This window comes from Trachinotus anak, unplaced genomic scaffold (genome assembly GCF_046630095.1).
Source record: "Trachinotus anak isolate AG129_WGS33_773 ecotype Australia unplaced genomic scaffold, CSIRO_AGI_Tana_v1 ptg000039l, whole genome shotgun sequence".
Classification (NCBI taxonomy): Eukaryota; Metazoa; Chordata; class Actinopteri; order Carangiformes; family Carangidae; genus Trachinotus; species Trachinotus anak.
Genome location: NW_027273890.1, coordinates 3,196,524 through 3,217,545, shown reverse-complemented (window position 1 = coordinate 3,217,545; position 21,022 = coordinate 3,196,524). Strand labels below are relative to the sequence as shown.

The window sequence follows — 21,022 nt, the reverse complement described above, 5'->3', positions numbered from 1 at the left end:
GGCAGAAAGCCTGGTGGCCAACACCTGTCTCAACAGATATAGATGAAAAACAATATAATCACCCGCTCCAAGACCAATAGTCTCCTCTTTTTTAAAACCTTCATCTAAACAGGCAGGTCGATCAGGAGCATGTTCTTGTTTACAGTGACAGCCCCCGTGCCCCATGGTCCATAACAATTGGCTGAGTGAATCACAGTTTAGTCCAAATACTTTAGGGTGAATTGGGTTTGCTCCAAGAAGTGAGTGATCTGTTCTGTCAAGCAGCGAGTCTCCGGCTTCTATTTTGTGCCATTTTCGTGTGTGTGTGTGTGTGTGTGTGTGCGTGTGTGTGCATGTGTGTGTGCATGAGAGAAACTGATGGTGAATCTAGGAGGATGTTATTAACCTGTGTTTTTTTTTTTTTTTGCTTGTAATCACCAAAGGTAAATGAATGAATGAATGAATGAATGAATGAATGAATGAATAAGAATTAAAAATAAAACTATAGATTTATCACGTTTTTTTTTTACAGTTGGACACTATAGCACACAGAGGAGCATAAATACTGCTTTTTATTCTGCAAATAGGCAACATTCTCTTGGTTGTGAAGAATTAATTTGGTAGTTTCGTGTAAAAAACGATGTATTAAAATAGAATTTAGGAGAAGTCTGAGCTTGTGCCAGTTAAATATCAGTGAGGGTTTTACAACGTTGGTAATAACTGAAAATAAACAGCATGAATTGTTATATTAATGTACACTAGAAAACTACAATAAAACATATACAGTCATTACCAGTATTTTAATGACCGTGTTGTTGAGCTTCCTGAACCTCGGATGTTACCTTGCGGAACTGTTTATCCGCTGCCATGTCTACACGGACAACAATAACCAACGGCATTCGCTGCACTTCCGTTGCCCATGACGCCGGAGCGAAGTTCTGACAGCTGATTCTCCAGTCACTTTAAACCCACCCTGAACCTCCAAACCCTCTGTTTTTGGAGTTAATTACAGTCGGACCTGCCAGCGACAGTCTCCGGCTGGAGTTGCTGACGGCGCCTTGAACAGAGGAGGGCAGGTTGATTATGGTGTAGCACGGAGCGCTAGCTCTGAGACAGCAGGTAAAAACCAACGCTCAGATAACACTCGAGCTAACATTAGCTAGCAAACTAGCATAGAGACTTTGTAAACAATTTAAATTCATTATACCACCGATTTAAAAAAGTGACATTTCTTCGTGCGCCCACTCACAAGCTGTGCTGAGACTGGTCTCAAGCCTCGACACTGTGTCTAGCTAGCTGTGATTAGCAGTGTTAGCGGTTTGTTGTGACGGACAGAACCGGGCAATGTCGAGGTTGTAACTCATAAAAGTACATACATGAGCATTAATCCTACACCTCGCCTTCAGCACCACAAGAGGTCATGCCTTTTGGGCTACGCACTTGCTTGTGTTTGTGTAAGTTACTCTGGTTCATTCAGTTTTTACCGGCCGGGAGTTACAGGGGACGTTTGCTGAGCAGCTGAGCTTATTCCAGTAAATAAGTTTAATATGTTTGTGTTATTGCACGACATGATGAATGCGTGTGTTTATTCGTTAGGTGAGACGTATGTTGTCCTGTGTGTCTGTCGGCGCTGTAATCTGTGTGTGCTGCACGGCCCTGTCCCTGCAGCTATTTGACTAACATCCAGGTAACTGTGTCAGTGAGCAACGCCGGGCTGCGGTGAGTGACAGCTGAGGCAGGTGGGCGTTAAGTCAGACTCAGTGAGACACATTTTGCTGTTACCTGACACCTTCAGTCTCTGCTGCTGCTGCCCCCCAAAGGAGCTCACGCAGTGCTGGATAGACAGGATAGTCTGGATTCACACAGTGCGGAGACACCAGTGTGGTGCTCACAGAGCCTTTCAATTTAGAGCTCATTCAGTTTGCTTGAAATGAAATGTGCTGTTAATTAAAAGTTGCCATTGAAACACAACAGTGAAAGTTGGCTTGAGCAGAAGATAAGGCGAGTTGGGACATTCTCAAAATAGCGCAAGGGATCATTACTGTGATCAACAGCACTGGATTGAATGACATCAACAGAGTAGCGTGTCTAGGTGAGATGCTGTACAGATACTGGTGCATCATCACGAGCTGCGCTGGGTGAGGTGAATATAGATGTTTTCGAACAACTGAAATTCCCTGAAAGTTGCCATAGTAGTTACTCATTGTTGATTTTAGATGTTGGATGTTTGTTTGTTTTTGAATTTCATGTCAGTTTTCCCAGGTACCCAGAAGTGGTGCCTGGGAATTGCAGTTCTAGGCCTTTGAATAATTCAGTCTTTAAAATAAGCTGATGAATTTATCTGTCCACTGTTTTTATACATTTTCATCAGAATTAGTGGTAGTCTGTATTCTCTTGTATTGTTGCCTAATTTTACAAATGCATATACAGTAAATGCCAAATTATCCAAAATTAAAATTTGTATGAAACCATCTATTGACTGACTAGAAGCAAAGACACAGATCCTCTCAGGCAGTTTACATTTACATGGCATTGATACTTACGAGAAGACATGTTTGCAAAGAGTGAGATTTTCATCTCTGTGTCATGCCATAGATAATAGCTTCCTGTTGCACCGGCATTAAAAGGAAAGTTGGCAGGAGCATGATGTTGAAGTACTCTTTTGTTTTCATACTACTTTGCTGTTGCAGTGAGTCTGTTGAATATTATTTAGCCAAAAAAATGGGACATGATACTTGTCTCTGTGGGCTCCCATGTCTCTGGCACACTCAGTTTATTCACATAATTAAAAGAGTGTTCAAGACAAAGTGTTATTTTTTTAAATCTTTTTTTAATGAACCTCAGAGTTCTCTTTTGCATACAATGCCCCGTAACTGAATAACCATTACTGAAAGATGCTTATGTGTCTCTCAATAGAAATTTCAGAAACATATTCTCCCTGGATGAGCTCCTCTCATGTCTCTGAAAGCAAGCTTGAGTTCATAATGAATGTTAAAAGCAGATGGTCAGAATGCAGCTCTCTAGTTTTTGCTCCATACTAGTGTAGAAAATGGGTTTTTGTGTAATGGAAAGTCCCTCAATTTGCTGCAAGTAATCTCATTAATAAGACTATAACTCCACACTATTACACAACTTGTAAACCCCACACATCTTTCCTCAACAGGGAGTCCATTGTAACCGATGTCAAGCACTTTGCACTTTCCACTGTGATTAAACAGTGTCATAGCAGTCAGTTTTTTACAGTAGAAATTGAACTGCAGTAAGGTGTTGACTTGAACCTCACCATCTCTCTGTGTCCATCCTATTAAATACTTCCCATTTCTGTCCCTTTTCATGTCTTTGCAGAGAGTGGGAATATGTGTTGGCTGTAAATCTTTTTTTTTGTGAGACTTAATGCAGTAATACTATGATGTGAAAAGAACCATCTTTTATAAGCAGAACTGAGCTTTGGCTTTAGATATAATTTGTCTTGAAAGACTCTTCGCTGTTAGTTTTTTGTCCTGAAGAGGCAGAGGGGGAAGAGGCAGGGTACAGCCTGGACACACAGCTGAGAAAAATATAGATATATACAACCATTCACATTCACATCTGCAAACTGTTTGGATTTTCCAGCACTTTGTGTGCACATCTTTCAACTGTAGGAGAAAACCAGTACAGACTCCTTTAAAAATATGTCCACTTAGTAATTATTAAATGTGATCGTATCAGCATTAATGAAACGATAAAGTATATTGTGTGTAAGAAACCTTTGGTCAAAATTTGTTTTGTTGATCAATGTTCCTAGTTTCATGTGCTTTTTTCCCCCTGTATTCTTTATGGTCTGTGTGACCCTCAGGCTTTTGAGCAGCAGTGCAGTGCAGTGCAGCGTGGGGCGGACCGAGGCAGATCACAGCGGCGTAGCTATGCTCACATTAGCGAGTAAACTGAAGAGGGACGATGGAGGAAAGACGGGCCGTGCCTCCGGAACCCCCGACTCCACCCACAGGGTGTCCATCAGGGACCGCCTCCTTACCAAAGGTACATGGGTCATCGTGCACTTCATCACTTCAATCTTTGACTGTCAGCAGGGCTGCACTTAGTTTCTGCTTCTGGATATAAATACTTTCAGGAGACTAGTGGCAACATTTCGATAAAACTGAAAGAAATTCAAATCAAACATGGCCGCCACTGCCAGAGAGTTGCTTATCCTAATCTTACAGTCACAGTTCATTCAAACTCACTTTGCTTATTGCTTCACTGACGTTACCTTCTACATGGCACGTGTCTTAATTCTGTTTAGAGCACACTCTTCTATCATCTGTACGTCAAATAAAGGTTCATTGGTTGCAGTGGTCCCTGTTATGTTGCGTTTCAAAGGAAGGTAAAAATACATCTTAATTGACTTCTTTCTTAAAGCAGCAGACACCAGACAAAGCGATGCAGCCTAGTTAAGGTTAGCAGACAGTAGCAGCTAAATATTTGAGGACAGACAGTGTAGGCCAAAATAATTTTTTTCTGACTATGTTGTTCTTTTGAGTTTGATGTATTTCAACACTGACAGACGAGAACTCAGAGAGATGTGTATGAATTCTTCATGTTCCTTCTCCTTCATAGATGTTTGGGCTGTTCTTTTCTATTTCTATGTCTCTGTTGCTACCTTCCTTTTTCTTCATCCATTTGTTTCTCTCTGTCCGTGTTTTTGCCTCTGGCTCCCGGCTTTTTATTTATAGCTTCCTCTTATTGCCTTGAGATGCAACTTCCACACACACCTGACTCCTCTTCCGAGAGGAGTGTTGTCCTTCTCACTTTTTTGTCATTCGTTTACATCTGTCTCGTTCTGTCTGTCACCATTTCCCATGTTGTTTCCTCCTCTCCACAGTCTCTCTGCGCTGTAGTTTCTGCAATTACTTATACATTACACAATTACTATGACCAGTTAAATGAAGGTTAAAGTATTAGAAATATAGTGTTTCATAACTTTGACATAACATAACTTGAATTGAATTTATACAAATGTTTTACCGTGCAGAACACAGTCTATCCTCCACTGTCACTTAGTGCTCTGTGTGAGTGTGGGTGGACAAAATCTCACATGCACCTGTCAGTATGCCCACCAGTCTAAGATCTGAGTGGCCTCCTTGTCTCTGTCTTGTATTTCTTGTGTGAGTCCTTATTTTCCATGAGGCACTGGAATAGATTTGCTTGGTCTGTTTGGTTTGGTGCCCACAAGGGTAATAATGACAAGGTCAGGAATGACAGGCTTTATTTTTGTTCTCACACACTGATATTAGAGATCAGCACCATCCATTTTGCTAAGGTGGAAAAAAAAAAAAAAAAAAAAAAAAAAAAAGATACCAGCTCCCTGATGAGATTTTATTATTGCCTGTCTCCCTGCCGACGGAGCATGGCTGTTTTATTATCACGGTGTTTTTCACAAATCAAATCTTTCCGACCATTAGCTTTCAGGGATCTTAAATGGCCATGTGAAATAGCAAAATGTGAAAAAGTAATGCAGTACTTGTTGAATAAACTGTGTACTACAAAGAGGCAAACTCTCAGCCACAAAGGAGGAATCTATCTCAGTGTTTGGACCATGGTCCACAGCTGAGAATAACTGTAGATTTCTCATAGTGAGAACAGGGAGGGACCTGACATTTTTCACAAGCTGGTCACAGATAAGATCACTTGCTCTGATAAAAGCAAGTTGTTGGTCTCATTAAGCAAAACATTAACTCCCTACTCTCTCAAAGAGGGCTGTTAATTAGCTGACACTATGCTCTGACCTCCACGTTGAAGGGGATAAAAAAAATCCTATGAGCACTGTTGAAGCACTTAACATCTCAAAGAATATATTTGTATAAATGACAGTGGAAAATTTGTAGCATGGAGCACCAGAGGGACTGAGCAGTGCCTGACCCCCCCAGACAACTCTTTTTTTTCCCCCAGTAAATAGCCTAGTTTGTGCCATTGTGTCTTCTTCCCCTTCTTTTTTTTTTTGCTGTTCTTTTTGGCGGATGAGGAAATCAGAGCTGTTCAACCAGCCTACACAAATGAAAAATGAAAGGTGTGTCAGCGAGGAGAAAACAGAGCGAAAACCTGAACCTTTGCCCAGGGGCAGCACCAGCTAAACAACCCTCCCCTCTTTCTGGTGGTGTTTTTGCTTATGTGTTACACTTTACACTGCTTTTATCCAGAGCAACAAATCTGAGTGAGCAGGCAGCACAAAAGTGCCTCATTTGAAAAGTGTGTATCTGTGCCGCTCTGTCTTCATCCTCGGCTCCTGCTCCTCTCTTACTCACTGTTCCTGTTTTCTCTCAACAGAAGTTGCAGAACTTGAAGCCAATCTCCCTAGTAAGTACGCCAAGCACCTCTGAGTCAGACTCATCCTTTAGACTAGACTTTATTGCACTTTCCCTTCCTCCCTGTGCTTACATTAGCATCTGTTCGGCCCCAAATATTTTCAAGTTAACTGACATAATTTACCATACATTTTTACACTGCCCTGGAGAAGGTCATTTGTAACAATGTTTAAAATGTACTGCATTGCCACAAAGCGATCCAGCCAGAGTCCAGATACTTTTCTCACAGTAATGTGGTAGATGTGTCAGATAATGTTTATTAATGTTAACAGTGTTTAGCTGTAATTGTCTGTACACATGAAGTTATTTGTTAAAGACTGGTCAGTTTAAAGATTGACTGATTTATTTTTAAAGCCATTTTGTTGAGGCCGGACATTGTTTAGATTTTCTCCTTTAGCCAAATCACCCAGCTCGACTAATGAACGTTGCTATACCAAGCTGGTAATAAGCTATAGTCTTTGATATAAACACATGCTGTGGGCCCTGACAGGATCCAAGCTGGTTATACTTCTCTCTTTTGATCAAACACACTGTACCCTCTACTATTATTTCAGTGCTGGGTTTCATTAGAGAATCTACACTACAGTATATCAGATCTTCATTAGTCAGTTATCTGGTCATTGTTATGCATGAGTGCAGAATTCATTATCATTGCTCTGGCTGAACTCTGCGTGCTTGTTTTTGTTTGTGGTCTGATGAGTTTTGCCTTTGCAGCTGAGGGCAGCTGCTGCTCTGCAGAGGAGCAGAGTTTGACTGGAAAGTAAGAGAGCAGACCAGATTGCTTGATTATATTTTTGTCTTTTATATTTTAGAAAAGACACAGGTTGAAACAAATGACTATTAAAGACTGCAGTCATGTAGAGAAGAAGTTTGTGGAATGAGGACACTGCAGTGTCAAAGAAAGCACCCAGCAGTGCTCATACAGCCTGTGCTCCATTACCAGCAACAGTATGTCCCTCTGTAAAGGTTGATTTAGATTTTCATCGGGATTCAATACAGTGAAAATGTCATGAAAACGTGGCTAAGTGCCATAGATCAGGACTTGCTGTATCACATGATGGGTTTTCACTGACAGGAAGGAGAGCTCAGGGAAGAGGACGGATTTGTGTGGAGAAAAAGAAAATGGCCTTATACTACTATTTGTTCTTCAAACCCCATAAAAAAGGAAGTGTGCTCTGTGTTGCTAGTGGTATCTTTACAACACCATTATAAATGCTAGAATATCTCAGCCAGTGTAATTTTTGGCGAAAACTTTGTGAGCACAGTGTGAGACATCTGTTTCCAACTTGTAAAACAAAGCTGAGAAGATCCTGAGAACATGTTTCAGAGTGTATTTAATGTGTGATGATCAGATATGTGAGGATGAGATGTGAGGGAGCTACAGATATTATTTGTATTTAATTAAAAAAAACAGGATATATTCCAATAAAAAAAAAAAAACCCACATTAACAGATAAGATAAGACAGAGGTTAGTACAGTGACATTGTGTTTCAAAAGCAAGAACATAGTAAAGCTACAAAGAGTGGATATGAAAATAAGAGGCAAAGTGAAGGCAAATTATACTCACAAACAAAGGATGTGTTCAGGGCAAGAAACACTTCAGGGATGTAGCTTTGAAGACCAGGTGAAAGCCAGGACTCAGCAGCTAGTGGGTGACACATCAAAGGTGCTGGGTCAGTTAATGAAAGGTTTTCGTATAATAGTTTTTTCCTAAGCTAAAGGAATGATAGACATATGAACCCCCACCCCACATTCAAAACACTGCTGGACTGACAACAAAAGGAGGGTCAGGTTGGGATTTGTCCTCCCAAAACATAGATATGTACACAGAAAAACTAATTTTCATACTTCAGTTATCGTCTCACACCTTGATAAAGCTGTTACATAATGCCATTTGACACGTCTGATGATCGTTGGGGCGTGTGATGCTTAAAACATTTCTGTCTGTCTAATCGCATCTCAGCATTTGCTCGTGTAATGACTCAAACGTTTCTCTTCTTCTCAGAATTGCGGTTCAAGTTGGCACAAATGATCTATGAGCTTGGCAGAGAAAGTTTTAAAAATACAGATTAACTTTCAGATGTGATAAGAAGATCAATTATTTGTAGAGTGCTGTGCTTTACATGCAGCCCATGCTCCTTCTGAATAAAAATCTGTACTGTGTTTACTCTGCATCCATAGACATATTTTAAAGTATGTGTCTTCAATTTGTTCAGCAGAACAAAAAAATGAAGGGCTGTTCATTGAAAAGGGCTGCTGTGATGTTTAGTTGGATTAAAAAACCTTTTGCATATGAACATGGTTACAGAGCGCTCTCCTTGGTAATGTCTTCAGTGCAGTAAATGTCCTTGGACACCAGGGGGGAATGTGGTGCCACAGGGGCCCCCACAGGCCTCTTTTACACAGACATACAGTAAACCCTGCAGCCTGTGTAGACTGTATTTATAGTGTGACTCAGGACGGATGAAATGAAAATTCAGTATTCATTTTAGTGCCATTATTTGGCACAAAAGCAAACAATAGATGTAATTGTAGACCTTCACACAGCTGCTTTTGGCAGCTTTAACTCTATTTACTAATCGTCTCTCTCCCTTTCTCTCTCTCCCCCACCCCCCCATTTGTTGTTGTTCAGGTACATGCAAAGCCAGTTTCCCTGATGAGGACAAGCTGCATCATTTTCAGCTGGCAGTGTCTCCTGGTGAGAGAATAAGATGAAGCATCTTTGTCCTTTATTCTGCTCTTACTTCAACAACAGTTTTAATAGTTGAATCATTATTGTGATACATGAGATTCAGAAAAATTACTAATAGATAATGTCATTTTGTCTTCCATCCGTTCATTGCTAATAGTCTTTTCACTTACTGCGCAACATTCAACTCATCTGAACTATTGACAGTTGAAGTCACTGGTATATTGCAACAGATTTATTAAGGGTTATATTAAACCCTTATTGAAGCCTAAGAAACGCTGGATACAAACAGGTAGAGATCCTAAACTGCCATGATGAAGCAGCCAAAATCACATGTGAGTGCGTAGGAGAAAAATGTTGAATCTATGGCCGGAAATCAGAGGACAACAAGTCTGTATGTGTGTGTAAAGCCAGCAAAATAGCCTTTCACTTCATTATACTAACAACATGTCATAATTTGAAAGTATGAAAAATGATGTGAAAATAGTTATTGTTAGCTTAATGTGACACAGTTCTCTGGATACAGATTGCCCTGCAAGACGATCCTCTTTTAAGAGCCATAGCCTGCAGTGAGCACACGTAACCTAATCCACTGCTTTCTCACTCTGTACCACTGTACATCCAATCAGTGTCTCAGGTGTGTGTGTGTGTGTGTGTGTGAACATTGTGGAGACTGCAAGTGATAGCAAGTGTTTCTAAGTTTACGTTGTGTTCCTTTTTAAATGGCCCTCCAGTTCTCTCTGTATTTCAACATTTCTGCTGCACTGTCATTATTCCCTGAGCCCGCTGTGCTGGCTCAGCAGTGTTCCACAGCTAAGTGGGCTACCTGTCGAATATTGTACCGACCCAACACACTGGTGTCAAATTACCCGAGTCTCTGGAGGCTGTCTTACCTCTCACTTCGTGCTCTTTATCTGTCACCACACACTTTCTCTCTGTCTGAGCCCAGTGTCACCTTCTCATTTCCCCCATTTGTACAATGTGGCAATTTATCATCTCTTGTTTGAAGATGCACTTCAAGGACAACTTGAGAAAGACTGAGACTAAGTTGAAACACAGCTCTGTGTGTGTGTGTGTGTGTGTGTGTGTGTTTGAGAGTTATAGATAGGAAGGGGCAAAGGAAGAGGCTGGTAATTGGTTCTAGTGGAAACATGTATAGAATAGTTTGGGAAAAAATGTAGATGACACCAGACATGTTGATGAAATTGTGCACAATTGTTGGCTGATCGATTTTCTGTTTTTTTTTTTGTTTTTTTTTTACAACTTGGGTATTATCTTATCTATATTGTTATCTTATTTGTATTATCTCCCTGCCACTTGGATCCAGCTCAGCTTTGACAAAGACTTTTGTCAGCAAAATCTGCAGAGAAGAGCAAAGATCAGCAATTAGAGAAACGGTTTGGTGTCATGTTCTTTAAGAGGAGCTTGAGATCTCAGAGAAAGACTCGCTCAATTATTCAAAAGGTTTGTCTCTCCCCATTTCCCTCCCCTACCCCCTCGCTTTGACATGCTCTTTTCTCTTTTGCCATTTCTGTCTCTGTCCCTTGTTTATTCTCTTTTGTTGTTCTCCTCTTCTCGCCTGGTTCCTCAGTGTCCTCTCTGTTTAAAGTTGGGCAGGTGATGTCTCTTCATCAGTTGTCATAGTTTGTGACATCTGGTGGTTTAATGCAAAGCCACGCTGCTTAATACTGTACATGATCAAAATGTAGCGTCAGATCCAAATACTTATATCAATAAGCATGTGATCATCGTGTGTGATTCTTGCGGTGCTTACACAGGGGAATTCTGTGAACATATCTTATTAAGGGGGTCCGTTCAGTGGACACATTCACCTTTTCCTGCTTTTTCTCAGCTGATACTGAAAAAGAAAAAGAAAAATCTGGAAACTTCACCCCCTGATATTTGTTTCAGAAAGAAACGCGAAAGCAGTTAAAGTTGCCTCATTTTTCTGTTTTCCTCATTCTGTGCTGTCAAATTTCCTCTGAGAATTACAGTGCATTACGTAGATACTATCTACACAGACGCCTCAGTTTTCTCCACAGGGAAAGCAATTGTGGTCGGACAGGAAAATGAAAAATGCAAAGAGAATTCGCCTCAGGATGCAGGTTGTCTAATAACCCTTACACCCGAGCCAGCGTGCTGCAAAATCATCTGGATTTGCTATGTTGAGATTCTATTGCTCAGGTCTTATGGAATTCCTTTTCTTCTTTTCTTCTGTATTACCTTCTGTTCTCGTTATCTTTTAAGTTTCTCGTTGGAACGGTCGACAGTGGCACTGTTGACACTAGATGAATATTATTCATGCTCCAGGTAACAGAGTTATTTATGTGTTTTATTCACAGCTGTTGCTCCAGAAAAACCTAACATCCAGCTACAAAACACGCTGTTTCACATTAGTGAGTCAAAAACAGAACAAAACACACAGTTTGAGCCCAGAAACTCAGCTTTAAGGGGAATGTGAAAAACAAGCTCAATCCCTGTTGTGCTGAAACTGTGGTGATTTCCTCATTTCATCTTCAGTGGGTTCATTTCATTCTGTGCTCATTAAACGTGTTGTACACACAGATATTGAATACGGTGGCCCTGAGAGCTCAACCCACTGCAACTTCAGAAAACGCATGCAAATAGACAATATCTTCATCAATTTGACAACACATGTGCTGCAAATACTCACAACACAACCAAATACAAGTATGGTGGCCCAACACAGTGCAGAAGCCACAACGCAAATGCAAAAGCTGCAATGCAAAAATGTGTATTTGCAGCGCGTTGGTGAATTTGCTTGTGTTGTGAGTATTTGTGGCATGTGTTGTCATTTTGATGAAGATGAAGATGCAGTTAAAATGTCATAGAGCAACAATAACATACAAAAAACATGAAATTCCCCTTCAAAGAGATAAAGATATGTTCTAGTCACACATATCAACACTATCCAGCTGTGGTAGTCGAAGTCATTTTGTCTTGTCATCAGAAGTGCCCTCTTCCTGTTGCTTTATTGGAGGCATGTGATGAAGGCACCTCAGGACCAGGACTGACTCAAACCTCCTCACCACTCAAAGACCTACAGGCAAGAAATAAAGCCAAATTAAGAACACACAAATACGCACACACAACAACACAAAACTCACTTTGTGTCAGATTGTTCGCCCAGATCTAATCAAAAGACAGCAGGTGGTTTAGAGCAGATTATTTCCTATTGTACTATTTGTAGTTATGTTTTTAGGAATCTGTTCTCTATCCACATAGCAATAAAAAAAGCTTTGGCTGAGTCATTTGTCTTTCAGCTTTATATTTGTTGGAATTTCTTGTTTAGTTTATTTTTCCCTTGTTTCCCTTGTTTCCCTTGTTTCCCTTGCACAGCTCTGTGCTGTGACCTCATGGCCCCACACCCTCGTGTCTCTGAGGAATGGGGACAGCAGCAACACTCTGGGGTGAACACACTCTCACATGTCATTGTTTGTATTAATAGAAATAGAGTAATGAACGGATTATCAATGGAATAAGACTCTTTGTGTTTCAGATGTGTAGTTTTTCCGCCTGATTGAGGTGGATAATTAAGGTTTTGTTGTGCACATTATGGCAGTAAACTGCTGCGTACACAGAGGGTATAAACAAAACGGGGGAGCATGATTTCAGGTCAGCAAGAGGTCATCATTTGTGTTGAAAAACATATATTTATAGAAAAATGTATAGTTTTAGGATGTTTTTTTTCTGTTTTTTGACACACAATGACCATCCATCCATCATTTATCTATATCTCTTATCTGCACAGGGTCATGGGGGGGCTGAAGCCAATCCCAGCTGACATTTATAACAGGGCTGACACATAGAGACAAACAACCACACACACTCACATTCACACCTATGGGCAATTTAGAGTCACCAGTTAACCTAATGCATGTCTTTGGACCGTGGGAGGAACACAGTGACATTTAGATCCTCTTCCAGGACAAAAACTGTAGAGAGACTTCAGTCGTCTTCAGTATGTTTGTATTAGAGTGAGGCTCAGGCCGTTTCTGTCCCAACCTGACCCGAGAAAGTGGACATGAGCCCGACCTGAACCCGCCAGGCGTTCTGTTTGTTTTTATGTCTGAACTCAACCTGAGTCCGACGCAGCTGTTGTTACAGCTTGCCTGTTGACGCTGATCACACACATGTGGATGCTTTGTAAATGACCGTCATGACGGAACCTGACCTGACCCTGAACATCGTTTCTAAAGTGTAGATGACTGCAGGGATTTCTCCTGCTACAGCAGAAAATGAACTGGAGTTATAAGTGGTGTGTTGTGCCGTCCTCTTGTGTATTTTAGTAGTTTTTTATTAACATAGTGAAATGTCCGTACAGTGCACAGCAACCATTCATCAGCTACACACAGTGTATTGTATAATTGTATAATTTGTTGGCTTCATCTTCAACATTCCTCTCTTTGTCTTTCTATCATTTGAACCTTGTGTGATTCTCTAACAAATGAGGTCTAGAATTTATTTACTCAGAAGATTTGGAGTTTGGAGGAATTTGGAGTTTAGTTGGTGTGTGCATGTGTGCGCACACTAGTGTGTATGTTTTCGAGCCCAGTGTCTTGTGACAGTAAAGACAGATTGTTCCACTGTAGTGAAGACAGCCATGAATTATTTATGACCTCTGACTGCAGCTGTTATCAGTAGATTTCTGCGTCTTCAGATTTTCTCACCCTCTTTTAATTTGTTGCTTTTGCTCCATTTTCTCATCGTGTCCCTTCTGTAATCAACTACCCTTTGGTTTTGATGTTGTAGTTGTTTCTTTCTTTCCTCCTCTTTTCTACTTGACACCTGACAAGCCACCTTTCCCTGTCTCTCACACACACCGGTTCTCTCCCTCTGTCTCTCTGTCTCATTCATAATACAGGATGAGAGTGTTTGCTCGGTGTGATTCATTTGTAACTGTCTTTGTTGCATTGAATTGAATCGGGTGAAGTTTAGATAGCCCTGACACAGAGGCCTTATCTCAACATTTTCATTGAGAGAGAGAGAGAGAGAGAGAGAGAGAGAGAGAGAGAGAGAGAGAGAGAGAGAGAGAGAGAGAGAGAGAGAGAGAGAGAGAGAGAGAGAGAGAGAGAGAGAGAGAGAGAGAGAGAGAGAGAGAGAGAGAGAGAGAGAGAGAGAGAGAGAGAGAGAGAGAGAGAGAGAGAGAGAGAGAGAGAGAGAGAGAGAGAGAGAGAGAGAGAGAGAGAGAGAGAGAGAGAGAGAGAGAGAGAGAGAGAGAGAGAGAGAGATGTTTGTCTTAGTGCCAACTTTGAATGTGTTCGAAACAAACTTTTACCTCTGAAATATCATTTCTAAGTTTTGTTGATTCAGTGTCAGTGTTGAATTGATTCCATGGTCATTCTTGGAAAGTGTAAATGACATTTGTGCTTCTCATCCCAGCACATACTTCAAACTTGTTCATATGCACATGCTCAGGAAGATCATTACGTGTCCAATTACCAGGTGCTGTCCCTTCCTCTCCATCGCTCTCTCACTTCCTCGAGTTCAGTAAGAAGTTGGTTCCACCTGTGTTGAGCTCTAACAAGCTCCACAGTCGGCCGTGTCTTTCTGTCAAAACCCAAACTTCCCTGAAGATGCTGAAGCTGTTTCATGTCTGAGCTTTTCTAACCAGGAGGAGCCACAAGGTCTTAGCAGAAATGTAAATGTCATCCATCTCATTAAAGACCCCACCCCGCTTTTAAAACAGATTGTCTTGAACAAACCTTTAATTGGCTTTAAAGGCTACATGTGGGGAGAAATGGGGAGAAAGAAAGAGAGAGAGGGACAGTTTGTGTGTGAGATCCAAAAAATGTCACAGCAGTCGACTGTGAATATTTCATTTGTGGTGTGAGCATTGTTTCTGCTTTTGTCTGCTTCCTGTGTGTGTGTGTGTGTGTGTGTGTGTGTGTGTGTGTGTGTGTGTGTGTGTGTGTGTGTGTGTTGTAATCTAGCATTGCGAGATGGAAGGCTAGAATTAAGGCATGTTATGTTTGCCCGACAGAACGTGGTCACACTGAAAGGTCACACATTAGGCCTTTATTCCCTGAGGTAACTTCCTCTCATTGACCCTCCTGCTGCAGACTGATTGATCTGGGCTGAGCTTGTTGATGAAGGTTGACTTCTGTTACATTGAGATCAGACGCAACCTCCACTAGAGGCCGGCCGATATATATCTTCAAATCAATATCACAATTATTTCAAACTTTTACATCAGTTGCTATTAATGAAGGATTACTGTGGCGCATATCAGTCTCAGTCTTCGTAGTGATGAAGTGATTGTGTTCCAACTGATTGAAAAGATTTGTGGTGTAACCTTTGGTCTCTGAAATAGTTTTTCTGCAGTGTTCGCATTTGACTTTTTTTGGGCCAAAAAGTGACCATATGACGGACACAGCATTGCTTGGGTAGAGACTCGGTGTTCACACTTCACTTTGACTAAATGTAGACTAACGTTAGCTGGATGGATTAGAGACAGGCAACTGAAAACTAGATACTAGATAGTATTAATAGAATTAACTGACATGAGCAACATTATTTCAATCAGAGTTTCTAAATGTCGTCTTTTTTTCTGCCTGGCTTTCAGCACCACTTTCATTTCAATATGACCACTGTGTTGGTTCACCTGTGGTCCCTAACAGGAAGGGCTACTGTAAAAAAAAAAAAAAAAGTAAACCTGCACCGAGGACACATTATCTTTGCCTTTTATCTTTTACAGAGGAAAGTGTGATATAACTCCTGTTAACATATGTGTTTTCTGCCTCCAATGCAGTAAACTATAGTATTTGTGGATGTGAAGATACAATTCGAGTGAAAATCTTTTCAGATTGACATCATCAAGAACAGGAAATGAAAATAAACACACATACAATTCTTGGGCTCTTTGTTCAAATGTTCTGTTGTTGTTGTGTTTGGTCTTTGTGTTAAAGGTGACGTCTTTGGCCTGATGTCTTTGTCAGCCTCTAAAGAAGTGTTGAGGTCACATTTCTATACCCTGATCAACAGTCTCTGGTGATGATTCACTGCCGTCTATTCACAGAACTGATGTTCGTCATGACACATTCCTGTGGAAAGTGACTGAAAAACCTTGTCCCCTGTCTTTCTTTCTGTTTATTCCTCCAGATGAGGGTTACTACCAGAGTGGAAGGTTTCAGTTTGAAATAGATGTTCCCGAAGCCTATAACATGGTGGTGAGTGGTCCAATCACCTTGTACGGGTCCATTTATGTTTTCAAAAAAGAGAAAAAAAAAAGAAGAAGAAAAAAAATAAATAAATTAATTAAAAAAAAAAAAAAAAAAAAAAAAAAAAAAAATATATATATATATATATATATATATATATATATATATATATATATATATATTTATATATATATATATATATATATATATATATTTATATTTATATATATATTTATATTTATATATATATTTATATTTATATATATATTTATATATTTGATATAGTAAATATACTAGTAAATATTGTTTATTGGAAGTTTTTCCAATTAATAAAGTAATTAAACAATTTTATTTTTTGCTTTTCTCCAGCCTCCTAAAGTGAGATGTCTGACCAGAATATGGCATCCTAACATCACAGAGAATGGAGAGATCTGTTTGAGGTAAAGCCGCTAACCCTTCCTCCATAACTTGTCCTCACTTCTTGTTTTGATCACGTTTTTATGTAGTATCACATTGTTCTTCCTGCTAAGAAACTGATGAGAAAAGCAAATGAAAGATGTGTCTGTGTATGAGGTATTAACATGTTGCTACAGTCACAAACCTCCTAAATGTAGCCAGTCACAGTCCTGACAATGTTACAGCTTTGTGACTGGTTTTATTAACAGTGGCAGAGGATGATATATTGAATACAAGAATGCAATTTGCAATGCAGCTTCTTTCCCATTTTTTTGTTGTACAAAGTCCAATAAACAAATTTGAGAGAAAAGGAACAAATACTGACGTAGGAAGCTTCTTGTATTACAGAAAACAAACAAAAATCCTGACAAAAACCATCCTTTTAACCTGGTAAAACTTTTTTTTTCCACTTGTTTTTGCAAATGGAAAATAAATTAAGGAACATTAGAAAGATTATCCTCGCAAAAAAATTTTTTTTTTACCTGTTCGTAAGTCATATACTCAGGAGAGAATATTTAGATCAGACTTGTCTTAGACAAATTGTCTTAGATAACACCGAAATATTTCAAATGAATGTGTTTTTTTTCTTGCAGCTTATTGCGTGAACACTCTATCGACGGCACAGGCTGGGCCCCCACCAGAACATTAAAGGTAATATGGAATTTAAATAATATGTTACACTCTGTGATGTTTTTCGGGATTTTTGGCTGTGGGCATTTTTTCACAGAACAGGAAAAGTAAATGTAGTATAATTGTAGTATAATGTTGTGTGTGTATATATATATATATATATATATATATATATATATATATATGTATATATATATATATATATATGTATATATCTGTCTTTTCTTTTTCTTTTTTTGAGAATTAAGCAATTTAGTCACTGATAAAGAAAGTTCATAATTAGAGGTTTTGAAGTTACAAAGTTCAAAGTAGAAATGTGAAGAAAATGTAGATAGATAGATAGTTTATTAATCCCTTGGGGAAATTTAAAATAGTCGTGTTAACAGCAGATTCTAATCCATGACATGAGCCAGTGCATTCGTATGTCTGTTTATATGTATTAAGTAATGTCATATTTGATGGTTAAATAGTTTGTCAAATGAAGAGAAGATTCCATGGATGTGCAGTTCTGTGAATAAGCCCCAGTCTCTGTAGGGTCTTAAAGTCTTATATACTGTGTCTGCAATGACAGAAACATGTGAGTCCCAACATTGTCAGCATCAGGCTCAGATGAGGAATTGATAACTACTGGATGGATATTGTAAAAGCATGTACTCTGTGCAGTGTGTAATTAAGAACACAAAAGACCTGTGTGTGATGCTCTTTGACATTAGACTGTCTCTGCGTTCATCCATTTTTTCACGTTCTTAAACTGACAGAGTGCGGGAGCAGGAAGTAACGGCTGGGGGCTGTTGAGCACATTGTCATTCTAACAGAGAGCCCTGACTACTTTGCTTTACCCTTCGCTCAGTTTAGCACTTTGAGTGAAAAAGTTCCTGAAGTTTAAAGCAAGGACACTCTCTGCTATCACTATTCTTTTGACTGAAATTATGTTTGATAGGAACCACGGTGTGAAAAAACTATATGTGGTTGTATGGTGATGCTCTGCCTTCCATATTAAGTTTTGACCTGAACATTCACTGATCCAATCAGACACATATTGGTGCTTGTCTGCAGGGACTCGGGGCTACATCAACATTCCTCTCGATCACTGCACCGCAATGCTCTTGTGATTATGAAAACATGCAAATGTATGCTGTTGCCCTTAAAAGTGGAGGGACAGGTTTTCCTGTCAAGGCTGCACTTGGAGTTATTGTCACGATTTATCTTAACCTGAAGAGGCCCCTTCCTGTTTTAAAGGTTTAATAAGATTGTCTCAATCCAGACTACTCCTGTCTTTTTCCCCTGTTTCTTCTGTTCTCAGCACACATTAGCATATTTCTTTATCTGCCTTCAGACAAGACCATTTTCTGCTTCTCTTGTACATAATCACAAACATATCCCACATAATGGAAAATTGTCAAGCTTGATAAATTTAGTTTTATTGTGATGTCGTTGTGACAAGTTCGATGTCTCCATATCACTGAACACATTATGTTTCGCTCTGCATGATGTCAGTCACATGATACGCCCAGAACAAATGGAAGTCTGCGCCTGGAAATAAAAGCTCAAAAACAAATGGCTTTCCAGGCGTTCTGTGTGTGGTCAGATCCAACGTGGTGACAAGTGCTTGCATTTGACACTTGATTGATGAAGCTGAACTCACGTCTTCCACTTTGTTCCCTGCCACACATCTGTAACTGCATGTCCAGCCATAATATGTTGCATAATAACTGATATGGTTTGTGTGCATGCATCAAAAATTGAATTGCCCGGTAGTTTATTCAATTTTAATAATTCCGTTGATGAAGCCGATAATTTTAAACATAATTGCTTCTGTCTTCACTTCATAATTGATCTGTGCAGTGATGAGATTGAGGGGTTAACAGGTCGCAAAGTAATGTGCCAGTCTAATCCAATTATAACTTCTGCCGACAAAGTATTGTAATGCAAGACTGTTTGATTTTCCACAACATTCACGCAGCTGTGTGAGTGAAAACTGTGGATTAGTGGATTAACGCCTGATCACACCAGGTTTTAAAATGGCAACATTTCACAGTACAATAGGATTGCTGCAATCAGAGGGTCTGTTTGAGGAGGAAAATTTAATCAACATGAACATTCCTCATAGAAATGGTTCTCAAAGTGGTGGCTGGGGGACTCCCAGGGGTCCTTGAGGGTGCTCCTGGGGGTCCTCACCAAATGGGGAATAACACAGTGATAGAATGTGCTCATGGCTTTCAAACGCTCTCTGTAATAAAACATCTGAAAGCAAAAATCGTATCAAATGTCCGTCGTCTTATTTGTCTTGGTTTAGGATCCTTGATGTGAAAGTTTGAGAACCAAAGGCTTATAGAGTCACTGACCAGTAGCAAGCTATCATAACAGTACTGACCTGAAGGAGTGGACAGAAAATAGAGGCAGCAGCTTATAGTAAAGTACCTTATCAGCTGTGTGTTGCCATCCACTTTTATTTAACTCTATTACTATATAACTATTTAAGACTGTCAACGCTACAAATGAGCCTCTTGAATAAACTCTTTTCCCCTTAGCGACTCAGCCAAGTAAACATTTCAAGCAAACTGTGGAAGCACTTGGTCAAAAACATGCTCACGGCAAAGAGACACCTTCACAGCACAGAGGATGGTGAGAACGCATCAACTTCCTGCTGAACTAAGACCAGACATGTTGTAAACAAGATACTGAGCAGTGGAAAATACAAGATTTTATATAATACAAATGTTTGTGTGCTGCCGAGTATAAACAGTCAGAGAACGTCTTTCCTCCTCCTGCCATTTATGCACCTCATGCAGCCGGTGTGGTAGTGGATTGAATCAGCTGTTTAATGTCTGTAACCACAGCTGTGATTTGGAGTGGGAAGAGAGGTGGTGTACAAAAAGAGACATGCCCACACAACCTTGTGCTGCACTTACCTTTCACGGATGACTGTGCTGTACGCCTGAAATGGACTTGACTCGTCCTGTTGCTAAACTGTACACAGTATTCAGCATGTTCTTTTCATCACATAGTGCCGTCGCTCACTGGTATTTGCTCTCTCTTTCTGGAGCATCTCCGCTACATTAGCTACAGCAGAGACACAGAAATAAAAAATAAAATACTCCCATGCCATGTTAATTCAGCTGTATTTTACAATAAAACTAAAAATGTGGTGATAAATAATATTTTTCAAACAATACCTCGCTGTGAAAGCCACACAAATACTTTGTCTTTTACAATGTGCTCCAGTCTCTGTTGTGTATTCTTGTTGTTCTGAACGCTTCGCTTCCCTGGCCTTGACTCTGAGAAGGCATTGCGAGGAAAGCAGCTCTGCATGCATTGTGTGAGCTTATCTTGGCTTGGTTTGTGTTCATTATAGCAATAATAACCAGTGAGCACATAGTCAGGCTTAAGAAACACTCTCTTTGGCCTTTGTGCAACGCTTCACTGAACACACACACATGAAATTAAAGCTGCTGTAGCTGCTCAATGTAAAAGCTGAGATAGGTGCACAGCTAGTTTTCAGTTTTTCAGTTCCTGTCAAAAGTAAAAAACCACTTTGGTCTTAACCCTCCAGCATGTGTGATTTTAAATCCACTCAAATGAACAAGTGTCTCAGTCAAATGTATTTTCAAATGGTTTCTGATGTCATTTGTAGTACAAGGTTGTTAGAGGCAGTTACCAGCTGTAATAGCACAAAACTATGGGTGTTCTTCTCATATGTTAATATACTGAGACAGAAATTCAAGGTAATAATGTGAAATAATTCAGA

General features: G+C 39.8%; 1 protein-coding gene across 3 annotated transcripts in view; it reads left to right on the top strand.

Moving 5' to 3' along the window:
- Nucleotides 1–873: 873 nt before the first annotated feature.
- Nucleotides 874–21,022, top strand: part of ube2f (ubiquitin-conjugating enzyme E2F (putative)) — a 35,747-nt gene continuing 15,598 nt past the window's right edge. Inside the window, exons 1-7 of one of the 3 annotated variants that reach the window (XM_071472552.1) lie at nt 874–1,098; nt 3,815–3,996; nt 6,280–6,309; nt 8,951–9,016; nt 16,130–16,197; nt 16,558–16,628; nt 17,238–17,295. In XM_071472552.1, coding sequence (XP_071328653.1) covers nt 3,882–3,996; nt 6,280–6,309; nt 8,951–9,016; nt 16,130–16,197; nt 16,558–16,628; nt 17,238–17,295 — 408 coding nt within the window. In that variant the 5' untranslated portion in view covers nt 874–1,098; nt 3,815–3,881. The remainder of the gene's footprint in view (nt 1,099–3,814; nt 3,997–6,279; nt 6,310–8,950; nt 9,017–16,129; nt 16,198–16,557; nt 16,629–17,237; nt 17,296–21,022) is intronic. The other 2 variants (XM_071472553.1, XM_071472554.1) reach the window with 2 other exon arrangements.